Source organism: the organism of the source record quoted next, unplaced genomic scaffold (assembly GCF_019419815.1).
Source record: "Pyrus x bretschneideri cultivar Hongxiangsu unplaced genomic scaffold, Pyrus_bretschneideri_v1 Contig35, whole genome shotgun sequence".
NCBI lineage: Eukaryota > Viridiplantae > Streptophyta > Magnoliopsida > Rosales > Rosaceae > Pyrus > Pyrus x bretschneideri.
This window is the reverse complement of record NW_025999668.1, coordinates 4048641-4065846: the sequence shown is the minus strand read 5'-3', so window position 1 is coordinate 4065846 and position 17206 is coordinate 4048641. Positions and strand designations below refer to the sequence as shown.

Sequence of the window (17206 nt, the reverse complement as noted above, 5' to 3'; positions counted from 1 at the left end):
CGGAACGCCTTATCCCACTCTGTTTCGTCCCGTCCCACGTACCAAACGGTACCTCAATTACTTATGAATTACCACATACATGCTTTGAAGGTTAGATTTTCCCAATGCATATTCTCCTCATTATGTTCAAGCAAGAACGTATATTTAACATGCAATCTATATATTATGTTCAGATTAAATATAATATGCAAAATTCATTAAGCTCTGTGAAAAACTTTTAAAAAACCATGCAACCCTTAAGAGTATGTTCAGCTTATTATGGTTGATACCAACCTTAGAAAAATTTGTAGGGAATGGGACCAGTGTGCTCTCAGCCTCTTAATTTTCTTCGATGTTGATGGCTAAGTTCGAAGAACATTGAGAAAAAGGGCAACACATTCATGCCCAAGAAAGACATTGCTCTAATAACATGTGGAAAAACTAAGGGGATGTATTCAATTGGGAATTTGAGAGATTTTAATGGATTTATAAATCCATGGATTTTTATGGAGTTTAACTGATTGTAGAGATTCCATGTAAAATTTTGATTCAATTCCCTCGAAATCTCATGGGAAGAGGTGAGATTTGTGCATGCTTAAAATACACTACAAAATCTCTCTAATTGCCTCTAATTCCTCAACTTTCCAAATTCTTTAAATTCTAATTCTAATTAAATACACCTGAAGAAGTTATAAACTTCTTTAAAATTCTAATTAAATACACTCGGATTTCTAATAATTTTAATAAACTATCTTAAAATCTTGATTGAATACACATTGAATTTCAGAGAATCACTTAAAATCCTGATTGAATACTCCTAAATTCATTAAAAGAACTAAAATCCCTCAAAATCCCAAATTGAATACACCCCCTCTAGTTTTGACTTTCGAATGTATTTTCTTACTATGAATTTTGAGATAAAGGACTTCAAGTAACGGCAAATCAAGGGAAGATTACACGCAATCGTCCCTAAAATCAGCCTTAATGGACGGTAATCAAACAGCATTCCTTAATTAAAGGAAGTATATATCAATAAGTCAACTAAAACCTAGGTTTAGGAATAACCGAACCCTAAAAACCCTAAAAGCAAATTCCTGGGAACAACATGCAACCTAGGGCTGCGGAACTGATCAAACTGATTGCTGCAAGATGCTGCTGTGTTGGAAACATGGAAGATGCAGCAAGGGGAAAAGCTGGAAGATAAAAGGCAGAGCTGAAACCGTGCTGAAGTTTTTCGTTCAATAAAAATGAAATAAATGTATGATTAATCATGATATATGATCATGACCCGTACGTTCTGATAATCATCACAGCCTTTCTTCATTGATATCGTACTTGAAGTTGAAGGCATTGATGCAACTGTAAAAACCATCGTCCAAGTCATCAGTAGCATGCACTTGACCGTTGATACCAGTGTCCCGACGAGAGTAGGAGAAGGGAACATCACATGAAACCTTGGCGACCAGCAGCCTCACCTTCACCACACTCATTGCCGGCACACCAACCATGCAAACAGTCTCCACTTGAGTTTCGGACGTCTCGGTTTCTCCCCACTGGACCTCTCCTTTAAATTCACCCCCTGAAATCTCAAACTTCACCGCTCCGTTGTCACCTGCCGTGATTCGTGGAACGCCATCAGCTTCAACATTGGTTTTTGGTTTTATGGAATAGACTTTACTGATATCATTCCAACTGCAAATATTCGACTTCTTGTAGAACAACTTGAGTAGTACGTTTGTGGTTTCTTGGGTGAAGTTCACGGCTTCTCCGGCTGCGATTTCCGTGTCATTTTGGTAATTGTAGATCCTCGCATGGGCGAGACGGTAATTGACATTGTAGATGGTCCTTGACTTAACAGGCTCTTCAACGTGGAGGTGTGAATAAATGGAGAGATTAGACACGTTGGCGCACATACCAGTAATCCCCCATGTGTATCTCTTGCAGTACTTATTGTTCCCTACATTCATGAGAGCTATGACTTTGTCAGAAAGCTTAAACGCCCGATACAACGTGTCTTTGTAGTTCTTGTCTCCGGCAGTTGGGTTAAACGCGTCCGCCCAGATCCACTCGTCTTTGGCGACTCTCCAATATCTTTCGAAGAAACTGTTTTTTATTTGTAAGGTTCCGTCAGGGTTTCTGAAGATCTCATGCGTCGCAGCCGGATCACATACGTCATGACCATCAAAATGGAGATACGGCCCATCTTCTTCGTCGTCTCCGTGGTCCATATGGTTGCGGTCAGCCATATGGGCTGTGACGTAGCTACCTTCGTCTCCCTTGAACACCACGTGTTTCGGCAATATCACCAGCGATTCCCAATTCACGACTGTGCACACATCTTGCGACTCTACGTTGTTAGGATCATCTGCTGCGGCGTTTGAGCCTTCATAAAGTACTAAGGCGTCCGAGCTGTTGTGTAAGGTAGTATAACGTCCGAGGTGGACATGCCGAAATTGGACCACCTGACTATCATCTTCTAGATCACCATCATTATTGTCGGCATTATTGTTACCATTATTATTATTATTATTATTGTTATCGTCGTCCTTGTCTATCGGATCCACGTAGACGGTCTCGAAGAGGGTACATGAGGGTTTTGATTGGTCTTCCTCGGGTTCGTCTGCCCCTGCAACAATTAAAACCTGGTTGTCAAACATATGCGTTCCCGTCACGCTTACCCAGTATTTATTGTTGTAACAACATCTAATGTGGACTAGCCCTTTATTCCCTCTATTCTTTGCCATCTCCACTTCGTACTTTGCGTAATGGCTGCTGGCCTCCTCTTCGGAGAATTTGAGAAACCCGGCTGGCGCATTCTCCTCTCCATTACCTTTCATGCAGCGCAAGAATTTTCTGTTATGGTTTGATTTCACGACCACAAACCTTGGCAATGCCATTCGATTTGATTTCTCTCTCTTTCTATGTATATCTCAATCAATTGTCTAGTTAGCAACAAGCTTGTGCTATAACTAAAGAACTAAACTATATATATGTTTTTTCACTGAAACTAATCATCATGAATTTTGCACTTATCCCAGACCGTGAATTTTTCAAGAGATTACTGCTTCATTCGTGCGTGGCAAAGTATGTGGCAGTCATTAATTATTTAATTTCTCACATTACGTGAATAAAACTTGTAAAGAAGATGCGATATACACCTAGCATGAACTTATTTTGTAGTGGTGTCCCATATTGATCTACCCTTTTGTTGGGCTTTTCTTGTATATAAATAGAAAATTTTCCATGAATAGTAAGGCTATATCTTCTGAAAAAAAGGTGTGAGGAAAAAAAAAAACCGAACTTTGAATAAGACTTAGTCAGCAAGGTACTATAGTTCTTCCAGGTGGCTGTCTCGAGGGTTGGGAAGAGGAAGTGAGGTGGGTATAGGGAGATTTATATATATTTTTTTTAACTTTTTAAAATTCCCAGAATGTCCGTGTCGCATTAGCAAGTTAACGATTTATATAGTTGAATTAACGAAATAGGACAAAATGAGAAACGAAGAATGAAAATAGGATGTAAGTGAGCCATAGTATAGTGTATATAGGGTAAAGTATGATTTTGCGTAGAGTAAAAGTGGAATAGCGAAAAATAAGAAAATGTAAACATGCGCCCTTTTTAGCCTCACACAAGTATGTTTGATATAATTGTTATTTCTGTTTGATTTATTTAATGCAATGATCAAAATTAAGAGGGGTGTGTCAGAGGTTATAAAGTGGTTGTGAAAACTATCTTTCTTTTATTAAATATTGATTTGTAACCGGCATAGTTTCAGTTTGGATCCTAAGTCTCTATATTTAGGTTTCATGCATTTACCTGCATTTTACTATATCTATACCATTCTCATCTAACAACTCAAGACATGACACATCAAATTTGATAGTTAATTCCAATTTAACACTGTTAAGTCTAAATAAAATAAAATAAAAATAAAAAATAAAAACAACCCTGACAACACCCATTACTCAATCCACCTCACCCTACAGGCGGCAACCCCTGTGCCCCTCCTCTCTCTCTCTCTTCTCTTCTCTCCATTTTTCGTCTTGTTTCTCTCTATTTCTCTCCTTCTCTACTTGTCCTTAATACCACCATAAGCGTGTTCAAAAACCTTTTCTTGCAAGATTTGACACATGGGGTAGCAAAAATGTGCCGTCATTAGTCTTCATGTATTTGTACCTACAAAACAAATAAACACTTTTGACCAACAGCAAACGCCACGCTCGCCTACTGGGTAAGGGTTTGGCCAATGGATCTCCGATACCTAAGTCAATTTCTTTGAAAAGAGAGTGTTAAGGGCTTATGGTGTAGTAAAAGGTTATGAGAAACTGGTGTAGATAAAGTATTCATAGGGAGGTGGCTGGCTACAAAGGTAGAGTTCTGCTCTACACGTGGCGGTTTCCTATTAGCCAAGGTTTGTTATCTGTAGGATGGAGAAAGAATAATTCACCTATCTATAATCCCTTTGACTTTTTCTTCTTATCATGAGCAGGGAAGCTTGTTGATGTCGTAGTCTACTACTCAGGCTTCTATGGATATTGGACTGTGCCTGAGAATATTTGTGGGTCATGCCCATTTAATGAGGGCATTTTCGTCTTCTTTGGTAAAAAGTTCACGTGTCGTCTTCCTGATTTTTGAGACCATTTTTTGCTCAACAAATGCCCCCACACCTGTTGTGTTGTACATAGGAGGTGCAGGAGGTGTAGAGTCCAAGTTGAGTAGGTTTGCTAAAAATGGGTTCTTCGACCACATTGGATTATAAGCTCTAACTTGTAGTAAATGTCTTTGGGAAATAAAGTCCAACTGCCTATATATTTAATTTAATTCTACCTTAAGTAGAGGATTAAATAAAATAAGAGAGCAATTTTCTTCAGAACAAAAAGAGACAAAATTTTAGGATTTGTTCCCCCTCTCCAATTTTCTTCTTTGGTTGCCCTATGAAAATAGTTGTTTATTGTACCAAAAGTAAGAAAATAGTTTCTTTCTTCTTGTTGTTGTCGCAGGGTAGCTCAAGACTAGTAGATTAAGTCCCAAGTGGGTGACATGGCAACAGGGGTTGCCTGATAGTAGACGTAGATGCGGCTTAGTCAAGGTTGAGGAATAAATGGCATGGTTGGAAGTCGAGGTGCAGGTTGCCGTGGACCGTGAGGTTGGAGGACTGTATGAAGTCAGGGCTGCATTAGTTGTTGCAGTAAGCTGAGTCCCAAGTGGGTGACACAGCAACAAGGGCTGCTTGATAGTAGACGCAGATGCAGTTTGGTCAGGGTCGCGGAATAGATGGCATGGTTGGGAGTCGAGGTACAGGGTGTCGCGGGCCATGAGGCTGGATGACTGTATGAAGTTAGGCTGCACTAGTTGTTATAGTAGGCTGAGTCCCAAGTGGGTGATATGGTAACAAGGGCTACCTGATAGTAATCATAGATCCAGCTCGGTCAGGGTCGAGGAATGAATGGCATGGCTAGGAGTCAAGGTGCAGGGTGGCACAGGCCATAAGGTTGGATGATTGTGTGAAGTTGGGCTGCACTAATTGCTATACTTGTTACCTTCTAGGTCGGTGCAACATTGAAGCCGTGGAGGTGAGCCTTGGCGGCAAGGAACCGCAAGAAAGACATATGGCCTTGTTGGTAGGTTTGCCTACTTGCTAAACCTTTAGTTGAGAATAATTCGAGGACTCATTCTTCTACTTATGGGAGTTCTACTGTTTTTAGAAATAGACTGAAGTCTTGGCTAAGAAGAGTGCTCAGCGTAAGAGATCCCTGCTACCCTAGTGTTTATGTTTGAACATATAATGAATTGTCCATCTATAGCTAAGTCTAGATTGGTTTCTGAAATACTTGCCGCTATGAAAAGTGGGGAGGAAAGTATGTCACTTGAAAAAGTGGATTGGGCTACCAAAGAAATGTTAAAGCTTGCTTCTTTTAGTGTTGCCACATCTGTGTTGTTTACCAAAAAGGAAGAAACTGCTCAAGTTTTGTTTCTCAACTACTTAGATAGAGCAGTTGAAGATGAAGCTGCCGAGATTGGAGCCGCTGAAAATGAAGTGGTAATGGTGTGAGCTGATGAAGACTAGGTAGCTGTTAAAGAGCCAGGGATCATCCAAGTTGCTAATAAGTAGTCTGCTTTGTTTTACTTGTGTCAGATTTCGGGGGACTGAGTGAGTGCAAGTTTATCAATTTGCTAGAAATTTAACCAAATGCTTTGTTCTTTTCATGCCATATTCGTTATTCATTGACTTGAATGCTTTTCAAACTTTTCTAGCTTGAAGGCTCTGTGGCCTGCTGTATGGGTGAAAACCCAGGTACATAGGAAGTGTCGCTCGTCATGGTTTCATAATTTTTCACCTTCGTATCCTTTGTCCAGGGACTTAGTCAAAGAACTTATAAAACAGTTCAGTGACTACTATGTGTGGGAATTTTATGTGATAGAAAATTCCAAAAGTAATTGCGAAAGCGTTCTTCGAGCATTAAATCAGGCTTCAATGAAAGCACCAATTTGTGGTAGCAAAAGTTTGCCGTCTTCAGTCATGATGTGTTTATACCTACAACGATGCCTAAGTCAATTTATCTTAAAAGAGAGTGTTTAGGCTTAATTGCGTAGCAAAAGCTTACTAGAAACTAATGTAGATGAAGTATTTATAGGGAGGTGGCTGCCCTACATATAGTAGCTTCCTATTAACCAGGTGTCACCCATATCTTAGGATATGAAGTATTAATCATGAGATAATATCTTGGGATATTCTTAAAAGTATCCTTGATTGGATATAATGAGGATTCCTTAGTTGTTTAAGTTGGCCTTCAATTAGGAATGAAAGATAGGATTCCTTTGACTTTTCCTCTTTGCCATGAGTAAGGGAGTTTGTTGATGTCGTAGTATACTGCTTAGGCCTCTAGGCATGTTGAACTGTGTGTGAGAATATTATTAGGCCATGCCCATTTAAAGAAGACATTTTTGTTTTCTTCAAGAAAGAGTCCACTTGTCGTATCGAGAATTTTTGGAATTATTATTTGCTCCACATCACACATGTTGTACAAACCTTGGAAACTCATTAATTTCCTAAAAAGCAAAGAAGCAGAACATTGTGGTGTGTTCTTCCACTGAAGCAGAATATCGAGCCATGGCGGATACTTGTTGTGAACTCAAATGGCTTCAATATATTCTCAAATGCTTAGGTGTGGAGCATCCAGGATCAGCAAAATTATATTGTGACAACCAATTAGCATTACACATCGCCAAGAATTTTGTTTTTCACAAACAAACAAAGCACATTGAGTTGGTGTCATCTTGTACGACAACATCTTAAAATTGGGCTGGTTTCCACTGCATTACGCCAACAAGTTCACAATTGGCAGACTTATTTACAAAGCCCTTGGGAAAGGTTACTTTTCTCAAAACTACTTGACAAGTTCAAAGTGTATGATATTCACTCTTCAACTTGAGGGGGACTTGTCGAGATACTTTATTATTTGTTTGATCATGCTATTCGTTGTAATTGATATTGTGATTGTGATTATCTCTATAAAAGATTGCATAGCTATTGTTTAGAGACCATATTTGGTTAATAGTAGATTTCTATGATATTTGATATTGTATTCTCAGTACTGAGTCCTCCTTATAAGAACATTTGTACTATTTTGTAAATCATCCAATATATTACAATTCACACCAAATTTCTCAAGAGAGGCAAAATTTAAGAGGCTAAAAGGTCCCGCAAAATGTAGACAACCATATGATGTCTAAGTCCATGATATGTTGAAAGATTAGACAATACTTCATTAAATAAGTGACCTCACTTTATTGAGAACTATCCAGAATATTCGAATAAGAATTTGTACTAATCGGAATATTCAAATGAGGATTTAAACTACTTGAAATATTCGATGAAGGATTTGGACTAATTGGAATATTTGAAGGAGGATTTCAGCATCGTTTCTTATAGTATAGTTCCATAAGGTTTTGAAAGACGTTATACGCTAGTCGAGTGGCGTGATGTACGCTAATGCCTAGCGCTTAAGCAGAGCCTAGACAAACTAGGCGAATTTTAGTAATTTATATTTCAAAAATTCTTATAAGGGATATGATCTGACCATCCCTCTTTGCCTAGAGGATTTCATCCCACCACCTACACGGCTGCACCTTCATTTTTGTCTGCAATTCTTAGACCAAGTCCACTTCTCCTAATTTCCTGTCATTGGGCGATTGAATCCCTTAAAACTCACAAAATACTCTCCACCCCAAGCCTAATCAGTTGGGCTACAGTGAAAGGAAGCAGAGTCTGACTGCTTAATCAGACCACAATCACCAAACCCAACGCTCGAGTGGTCTAACATTAGCATGAAGTCAGCCACATTAAAATATTAAAAGAAATTATTGCAGGAGGAGAAGGACGAATTGTAGGAGCATGAGGAATCGCAAAAGGATGGGAAAATTGCAGGAGAAGGAGGTGATAAAGTCGGATTCGAGGGGAGGGGTGGGATGACGAAAAAGAGGGAGGGAGAGGGAGAAAATAGGGATCTGGAGCTAATGAAGATCTAGGGAGGGATCGAGAAGGGGAGGAGAAAAAAAGGGAGAGGTGAGGCTAGAATTGCCACGGAGAAAAATAGGAGAAAAGAAGTAGGAAGAAAGAAAGAAGAAGAAAGAAAGAAAGAAAGAAGAGAAAAAGGTGAAAGGAATAATAATATTTTTTTTTTATTAATTTAAAAAATAATTTTTTTAGTAGCAATTACCCGCATAATTTATGTTATATGTAGAGATGTATTCAAGTAATTACTATTCACTAAGGCAACAATTGTCTTTTCCCAATTGACAGGGCAATTATTGTTTTAGTGAGATGAAGTGGATATCAAGCAGCAAAGCATAAACCAAAATGATTGAGTCTCATGTTTGATTGTGTCATTGGCCAATGACATCAAATTATTTAGATGTTCTTTAATAAACTTATGAAATTACTTTTCTTAGCCTCTCATTACAAAACATTGTCAAACTACTTTAACTCTTCTAAGACCAACTTCATTGGTTAGGGTTAAAATTAAAATTTTTAGCCCGGAAAATTTAGGTTTAACCCAAAACAGTTTTTCTCTTCTAATGATTTTGACTTAAAATTTCAGCCTACGATTGTTAAAGAACGAATTTAGGTTTTTTTTTTTTTTTTTTTTTTTGTAACTTTTTTGAAAATAAAATTTATGTAGATTATGTTAATTTATTTTTACGAACATAAATAATGAAAAATCACTAAATCTATCTTATTTTTACACATGCACCACATGAAAGAATGTTTTTTAATTGTTTTAGTTGTAGGATTTAATTTTTGATTGTCAAATCTTTTTGTTACTGTTAGATTTACTCATATTCGATCGCAACCGTTGAATTTAATGTACTTATAAATTTGATTTAAAAAAATAAATTGAACCTGGACATGTGTTGAACCATTGGTCCAAGTATGTGGGCCTCTGATTAAAAAAATAGTTGTTGGTGTTTTTGCAAGTGGTCGACAACGTCAGCAACTCGGTCACATCCACTAACCTTAGCTAATTTTTTGGGCTTAATTTGGGCCAAAAATAAGTTTTAACCCAAAACTTAATAAGTTTTAACGCAAAACCTTTTTTTAGTCCAATGATTGGAAAAACTTTGAGTTTGTTTAAAACTCAAATTTTGAGTTTTATTCCAACCACTGGAGTTGATCCACTTGGAGCATACTACAACCTCAGGTGGCAAAGAGCCAACATCAAGGTGCCAAACCTTCCCGTCAATGTGAACCCTTGGAAAAGATCAGTCTGTTATCCCTAAAGTAACTTTTATCCATTGAGTGATAGTCCTAAGTACTTGAAGGGTTTAACACATAAATTATAGAAGGAAACATCATGTTCTATCTTTTTACCAAAGGGCCAATGAAAACCATTGTTAGGTAAGAACATCTCCAGGCTTAAGGTTTAAAATTTGAGCCCCTGACCCACAAAAAACTCCTCCAACAGATGGCCCAAATTTAGGTCCAAACAAAAAAAATGAAAACTATAGGTTTGAGTCAGTCTTCTTTAAACCTGATCTCTTTAAATACGACACGTTACATAAAAACGAAGTTTGAGAAACTAACGCACTTCACACCACACTCGGCAAGGGAGCTTTCATTTGGAAAGTGGTTTTATTTTCCACATACCCTTTCTCTTCCACTGCACACTTCATGTTTATTTCCTTTTCCATTTTACTATCCGGAAATTTACTACTAAAACTTTTTTGATCTCACTCTCATACATAAATACTATTTTTCCTGCCATTCCAACGTCTGTTAATCGATTCGTTAGTCTATCTGTTGATCTACACGCGGAGACAAACGATTGTAAAATATGTGTCAATGTGTACCAATTGTTTTTGTCATTGGACGATTATAACTGACGTGGCAGGTTTAGAATAAGGGAAGCAAATTATAGGGGAGAAAAAACCAAACAGTGGATATCCGATCCACTTCATATTTGGGTCATGTCAGTCAACGACATATAATTTGTTAAGCAAATGTAACCCCGCAAATTTTGTTTTATTAATTTAATTTTTCAAACTAATGAAAATCTGATACTCAGATATTAACAGAACCCACATGTTTAGGAGAAAAATCAGATTTCTAACGTCCATATTTCAACAAGTCATTGACTGAACTGGGTATGTGAGTTCAAACGTCCATATTACCACAAGAAGCTTCAACTCAATTTGTAACTCACTCTCTCACACCTCACTTTTTCCCAGTAAGTCTGCCTCTCTCTTCTCCTTCTTTAACCTATAGAATATGTTAAATATTTACTGTCCCAGATTTTGATATAGATTTTTTTTTTTTTTTACGTTATCTGGATCACGTTTTTACTTGCATCCTCAGTAGTAGTAAATGCATAATTATGAGTAATGAATGTGGATTTTGCATGCCTTAGTTGTTTGAATTCTTAAATTTTACCTCCTTTTGTGTTCTTATTGAACGTGAAATTTTTTGCATATGTAACATTGAGTCATATGAACAGTGAGCAAAAAGTGAGAGAATGAGTAACAAATTGAGTTGCAATTCATATTGTCCTCACTAAGCGAGCCCCTTACAGTTAATTTATTAATTTTTTGAAAAAGCTATCATCAACAGTTCATGTGTTTGTGCTGAACTATTCTCACCAGGCCAAAAACCCTTTCAATTTCTTTCTTTTCTCGATTTACGTGTGTCATTCTTGCACATGGATCATGCTAACCTTCAATTACAGAACATACAGTAGTATTTGAAATTACAGTATGGATATATACGTTGCCATTTGAAACAACCCTATCTGTTCATGTTATACCTTATTCTGTATGGCTGGTACAAAAGGAAATACAGTTTTATTGGTGAAGAGGTCATTGCAAAGCCAGAGTCGAACGTCGGAAACTTCCCTACTGTAAACGCTGCAGTCAAAGGAATCACCAAAGATGGCAAAGAGACAATGCAAAGATTTGTCATCCTGGTAAAATAAAGGCTGAATTTATATAAAATTATTTTTTATTTGAAATTTATATGTATTTTTCACTCAATTTGTTCCCCTTGCCGTTTACTTCTTTTTAGGTTGTCTAAGCCTACATTGGCACCAGATTTGCAACTCAACGTACTTGGTGCGCCGTTCATGGACAAAGTAAGTGTTCTAAAAACCGTAATTCTACCGCAGTTTTTGTTTACCGCGACATATTTATGAACTCCTTTTCTATGAGAGAATGAAGGCCAGATGTTCTATAATTTTTCTTGGGTAATAATAATCGTTGTTTGCAGGTTCTTCTGGCTGAAAAATCAGCCAAAGTTGCTGCATTTCTCAAACAGAAATCGCAGGATGATCTTTCTTGCTTCCTTAGAAATATCCCTGCTGACACGGACACTCTTGAGCTTGTTGCCAGATTCTACCACGGCTTTGAAATTCAGATGTCCACTGAAAATATTGTACCTCTCATTTGTGTAGCTCACTACTTGGAGATGACTGAAAACCACAGCAAAAATAATCTGTTAAGTAAGGCGCTTTCTTATTTTCAAGAAAGAATCCTCCCGAGCTGGAATGAAACTGTGAAGGCTTTCCGAGCCACAGAAAAGTTCCTCCAACAGTCTGTGAAGCTCGGTTTAATCGATGCCTGTATAGATTCTATCATTCAAAAGGCACTAGCTAATCCCAGCCTTCTCGGAGAGCCAATCAAGAATTTGATGAAGTATGATGACAATAGTGAGGATGATGACGAAGAAGGCTATAGGCCGAGCGCAAGGAGAAAGCTCTTTGTTCTTGATTGGCAATCGGAAGACTTGACAACACTGTCCCTCCGGATCTATGAGCCTGTCATCCTTGGAATGAAAAAGCATGGCGTTCCATCGCGGTATGTGGCTGCATCCCTTTGTAACTATACAAAGAAATGGGTTTTCTCTAGCAGCGGAGAGGAAGGTAAGATGAACTATCAAAGGGAAATCCTTGAAGCAGTGGAGAGGTTGTTGCCTCATGACATTGGACTACTTCCATGCACATTATTGTTTGAAATCCTCCGTTCCGCTATTCTTTTGGAAGCGAGTTCTGACTGTAGAAATGGGATTGAGATCAGAATCGGAAGACAACTGGATCGGGCAACAGTCAAAGACCTCTTGATACCATCTCAAGGCTATTCCAAGGAAATGCAATACGAGATTGGGTGTTTGAGGCGGATACTGAAAGTGTTCTATGGAAGTTTTACTTCTTCAGACGTATCCGGGCTAGTTGCAGTAGCTGAACTCATTGAAGAATTCTTGGCTGAAATTGCCAGTGACATAGATCTGAAGATAGGTACATTTGTTGAATTAGCAGAGATGTCGATTGCAGCATCGTTGGGTATACAAAGAACCTCAGATGGAATATACAGGGCGGTTCATATCTATTTAGAGAAGCACAGGCACTTGACAGAGATGGAACGAGAGGAAGTGTGTCAGGTTTTGGATTTCAAAAAGATGTCGTCCGAAGCATGTGAACACGCTACCAAAAATGAAATGTTGCCTCTGAGGGTGGTGGTGCAGGTGTTATTTGCAGGGCAGTTGCAGCTGCGGGATACGATCATCAACGAGGTGCAGGGTTCAGACGAAAGATCAACAAAGGAGGCTGCGGAGGAGAATGAAGCAAAGTTGGATGTTGGTGAGGGAGAAATGAAATCCGAGATGGAGAAAATGAGCATAAAGGTGATGGAGCTTGAAAGAGAGTGCTATAAGATGAGGAAAGAGATTGATAATGGCTGCAACCCCAAGGTGAAGAAGGAGAAAACTAGCTTGTGGAGAGAAATGAAGAGGAAGTTCGGGTGCATCAACAGCGTGGGCAATTCTAACTGCCAACTGAAGAAGAAGAAGAAGAAGAAGGTGCATCCAAAACATGGAGTGTGACATGTAGATTCTTCTTCCATCTAAGACTTCTTTTGGCAAATATCTAGCAATTCATTGATTTATTTTTCAGCTTTGATCCTCGACTTAAAAAATAAATCCTTTTTCTGCTTTGTCTAAGTACAGCTTCAACTTTATCTAGTCTAACCCTACTTTTGCAAATAATCTGGTTATTTATTGATATGAATAATGAAAGAGAATTAAGTTATCTGCAAATCAAGAAGTTGATTTTGAACTTCATTACAGAAAGAAGTTCGTGTTCTTGAAAGATAGAACGCAACTAGAACACCGAGGTTCACGAAAAACAGAAAAGAAATTGGGCAATCTGAACTACATTGTACTAATAAGCTTGAGAAAATCAAGTTACAACAAAGAAAACCTTTCCTCTTTTGTTAGTTCCCTTTCTAGCGTCAAACTATATGCATATATATGATCATTGTTGCAAAACATTTTTACATGGTTCCAATTTACCTCTAAAATTTGTTTTCCTGCGTTCTTCAGACAACATTACCACTGCCACACCGAGAATGGACTCCAAACTCACCTCCCCATATACATAATATTGTCCTTGAGTTTTCGTTCCCCGTGGCAAGAGAAGGAAGTTATACATAGTTGCATATGATTCTTTCCATGATTGAAGCCAATTAAAATCTCTCAATTCCATTCCATTCCATTCCACGACAATTGCAATGAGGCTAGTCTATTCGCCGGGGGACGGAGATATATATATCGATACTACTCGGCAACATCCATGCTGTTGTAAAAAGAAATCAAACCATTAATCTCAACGGCATTTCACTATCTTTAGAACCAACTGAATCATTGATCGCATTATGATGTTCCATGTCTATGGCTTGATGATGGTTGTCTTTCCCATTCTGGCCTCCGTGTCCACCCTGATCTTCGTTCCCCATTACAACCACCGCGGCAAACTGCACCCTTCGGTCACCATTAGGTGAATGAACAGGGGAGTCTGTAGCTGATGATGCAATGCCAGCTGTCAATGCGCCGCTTGTGGTGGGGATGGTGGCTGCCCGGCTGCTGCCTGCCTTGGCATAGTGACCGCTGTCCCCAGTATGCAAGGCAGCAGCGGGCCTAAAACATCTGTAGATGCATGTCGTGATCCAAAACGCCCATGGAATAGCCACAAGCACCATTCCTGCAGGGGGGAACCATGGTTGGGATTTTTCTTCAGGTAGAAGCATGTAAAGGAAAAGAAGTACTCCGCCGGCAATAATGCAGATGAAGAAAAGGCCGGAGATGACAGAGACTCGAGCATCTCCTTTCCTTTCCTCCATTGAAGGTAAAGAAAGAGCGAACGGGATCTTTCTTCTGCGGCGTGACCGATAATGTTTTCTGAGTTTTGTGTGATTGTTTTTGTGTGTTGGATATTGTCTCTCTTCGTTTTTAGTTTGGTTAGACTGGGTCGAGTTGTTGCCGGAATCCAACAAAGTGGTGGATGGGAATTATGGTGGACACATCAGGTGGTGAGAAGGTTTCAAAACATAGCGGTGAAAGCGGGGCTGGTTTGTAACTGCAATGCATTGTTATTAACTGACTAACGAGTTTTATTTATGCACAAAACAAGAGTTTAAAAGATATAATGACGACGACGAAAATGACGAAATGAATTGATGATGTACTCTAGTATGTACAGTTAATTATAGGATGCGATTTTTGTGCTCTTATTTAGTAAATTTACAATTTCTTATTACTTTTTATTTTATGTAAGGCGATGCTTTGTGTTGGGGGGGGGGGGGGGGGGGTGGGAGAGAGAGAGAGAGAGAGAGATTCTCTCTACTGCTTTCAGCCTTGTTATGTTAGTTGAATTAACAGAACTAGTCTTATTTGCTTTTGGACTTTCTAGGACCTTCAACACTCGCTAACTCAAACCTCCAAACTCCACAAGAGTTGATAAAGAAAATCGCTGAATGTATGATCTAGTGACACACAATGTCAAATTTATTCGATGAAAGTGGTCCTGAGTCTTTTAGATAGGACATTTCATTACATGTTAAATAAAAACATTTACATTGCTTGCTGGAGCATTAAAGAGCCAACTCCATCGCTGTTCTCTCTCAGGCCAAATTTACGCAAAAGAACAGGATATCTCTACTCAAAAATTTCTGGATCAGTCATTCGAGTATTGGTCATATGACACTGCACTCCACTCGTCCCATCCCAAGTTGGACCAGCTCCACTCCCACCTCCGATTATTTCATAGTAACCAAATGTATTGTCCCCAAAAGTGAGATTATTCATACAACCCTGTGAAGAAGTACAAGCCTAAAATAAAGTAAGCACAACATCAGTTATTCTCTGAGAAGTGAGAACGTTACCACCCACGACAGCAGCTTTATCACTTGGAGAGAGGAAAGAGCCTGGTGGAGTACAGATTTTCACAGGAGCCAAACAACCTTAAGTTAGAGGAATATCAACATCCACCAAGCAGTGAAGACAGCATATAACTGCTGCAGCTGTTACAGCTTCTGGAGCATTCCAATTCCCATATACTTCAGGACTAGTTCCACTGAAATCAAAATTTGCTTCCCCTTTCATAGAATCAATTGTAAGTTTTAAATGAATAACAGACCCATTATCCATGTAATGCTCTTCTTCAATAGTAACAGAACTCTGATCTCCGGAACTAGTCGACTGAGATAAAACTCTAGCAGCAATAGATTTAAGCTTTTCTCTCACTGCTTCTTCTGCATTTAGCTGTACATAGGTCATGTAAGCCTGAACAGTGTCTAAACCACACTGCTTGATAAGTTATTTGATAAGGGTAATTCCCCTCTGGTTCGCAGCTACTTGAGCTCGAAGATCTGATAAATTATCTTGAATCCTGCGAGTTCCTAGGATCTTTTGAGCCAATTCATCAGAAGAGGGGAATCGAAGAAGTTGAATGATTCCTTCTTCTCGAAAATTTCCTTTTCCCCAAGCTTGAACGCTTTTATGGCAACACCTTCTTCCCATATAGACTTGGAAAAATGTGGCATGCTTCCAGGAGTAATACCCCCAATCTCTGCATGATGCCCTCAGTTGACGACCTGGATACTGTTTGCTGCTTCTTAGAAAGCCACGAGATTAGATTTGAACCCAAAAATATCTCAAAACCAGTAGTAGATCTTCTATCATTAGGGTCTCTGACCCAATCAGCATCAGAAAATGCTCTCACAGTGTCTGAATTAATTTCAAATCCTCCTGAACATACCTAATACCCAAACGGACAATACCTTTGAGATATCTGAGTATCCTCTTGACTGCACTAAAGTGAGATTCCATGGGAGTTTGCATGAACTGACATACTTGATGCACGACAAAGGCTATATCTGGCCTAATGAATGTTAGATACTGCAAAGCATCAACCACACTTCTATGAAATGCTGGATTGTTATAAGGTTTCCCATCATTAAGAACTAATCGATTGTAAGGCAGACAAAGGGTTGAACAAGGCTTAGAATCAAGCATTTCAGTCTTTGTGAGGAAGTCCTTAACATACTTTTCCTGTGATAAAACCCAACCATCATTCTGTGAAATAACTTGAATTCCCAAAAAGAAATGCAGAGGACCTAAATCTTTTATATCAAACTCCTTTGTTAAGGTAACAATCACATCATTGATCAAACTTGGAGTATTCTCAATAATGATAATGTCATCCACATAGTAAATCAATAGTACAACAGAAGAGCCAAATTGTTTCACAAATAAAGATGGATCTGCATGAGTTGTTTTGAAACCAAATGATGGCAAAAAACTTGTAAACATGTCATTCCAGGCTCTGAGGGCCTGTTTTAACCCATATAGAGACTTGTTAGTTTGCAAACATAGTCAGAGTGTTGAGGATCACTGAAACCTAGAGGT

At 38.7% G+C, this 17206-nt stretch overlaps 4 protein-coding genes across 4 annotated transcripts; 1 reads left to right on the top strand and 3 right to left on the bottom strand.

Annotated features, from left to right (window-relative positions):
• Positions 1-1286: 1286 nt before the first annotated feature.
• On the bottom strand, positions 1287-2876 carry LOC103962827. Its single transcript, XM_009375596.2, has one exon. It carries the CDS (start codon positions 2874-2876, stop codon positions 1287-1289), a length of 1590 nt encoding a protein of 529 aa, XP_009373871.2.
• Positions 2877-11512: 8636 nt separating this feature from the next.
• On the top strand, positions 11513-13433 carry LOC103962782 (BTB/POZ domain-containing protein At5g17580). Its single transcript, XM_048591667.1, has one exon. It carries the CDS (start codon positions 11885-11887, stop codon positions 13343-13345), a length of 1461 nt encoding a protein of 486 aa, XP_048447624.1. The 5' UTR covers positions 11513-11884; the 3' UTR covers positions 13346-13433.
• A 679-nt stretch (positions 13434-14112) lies between these two features.
• On the bottom strand, positions 14113-14640 carry LOC103962824. The gene has a single exon (XM_009375594.2). It carries the CDS (start codon positions 14638-14640, stop codon positions 14113-14115), a length of 528 nt encoding a protein of 175 aa, XP_009373869.2.
• Positions 14641-15464: 824 nt separating this feature from the next.
• Positions 15465-16267, bottom strand: LOC125480668 (5-oxoprolinase 1-like). The gene has a single exon (XM_048591695.1). It carries the CDS (start codon positions 16073-16075, stop codon positions 15761-15763), a length of 315 nt encoding a protein of 104 aa, XP_048447652.1. The 5' UTR covers positions 16076-16267; the 3' UTR covers positions 15465-15760.
• Between the last annotated feature and the right edge of the window lie 939 nt (positions 16268-17206).

Coding starts and splice junctions, on each gene's coding strand:
- LOC103962782 (XM_048591667.1), top strand. CDS start 11,885: ATGTCCACTGAAAATATTGTACCTCTCATTTGTGTAGCTCACTACTTG.
- LOC103962824 (XM_009375594.2), bottom strand. CDS start 14,640: ATGGAGGAAAGGAAAGGAGATGCTCGAGTCTCTGTCATCTCCGGCCTT.
- LOC125480668 (XM_048591695.1), bottom strand. CDS start 16,075: ATGACCTATGTACAGCTAAATGCAGAAGAAGCAGTGAGAGAAAAGCTT.
- LOC103962827 (XM_009375596.2), bottom strand. CDS start 2,876: ATGGCATTGCCAAGGTTTGTGGTCGTGAAATCAAACCATAACAGAAAA.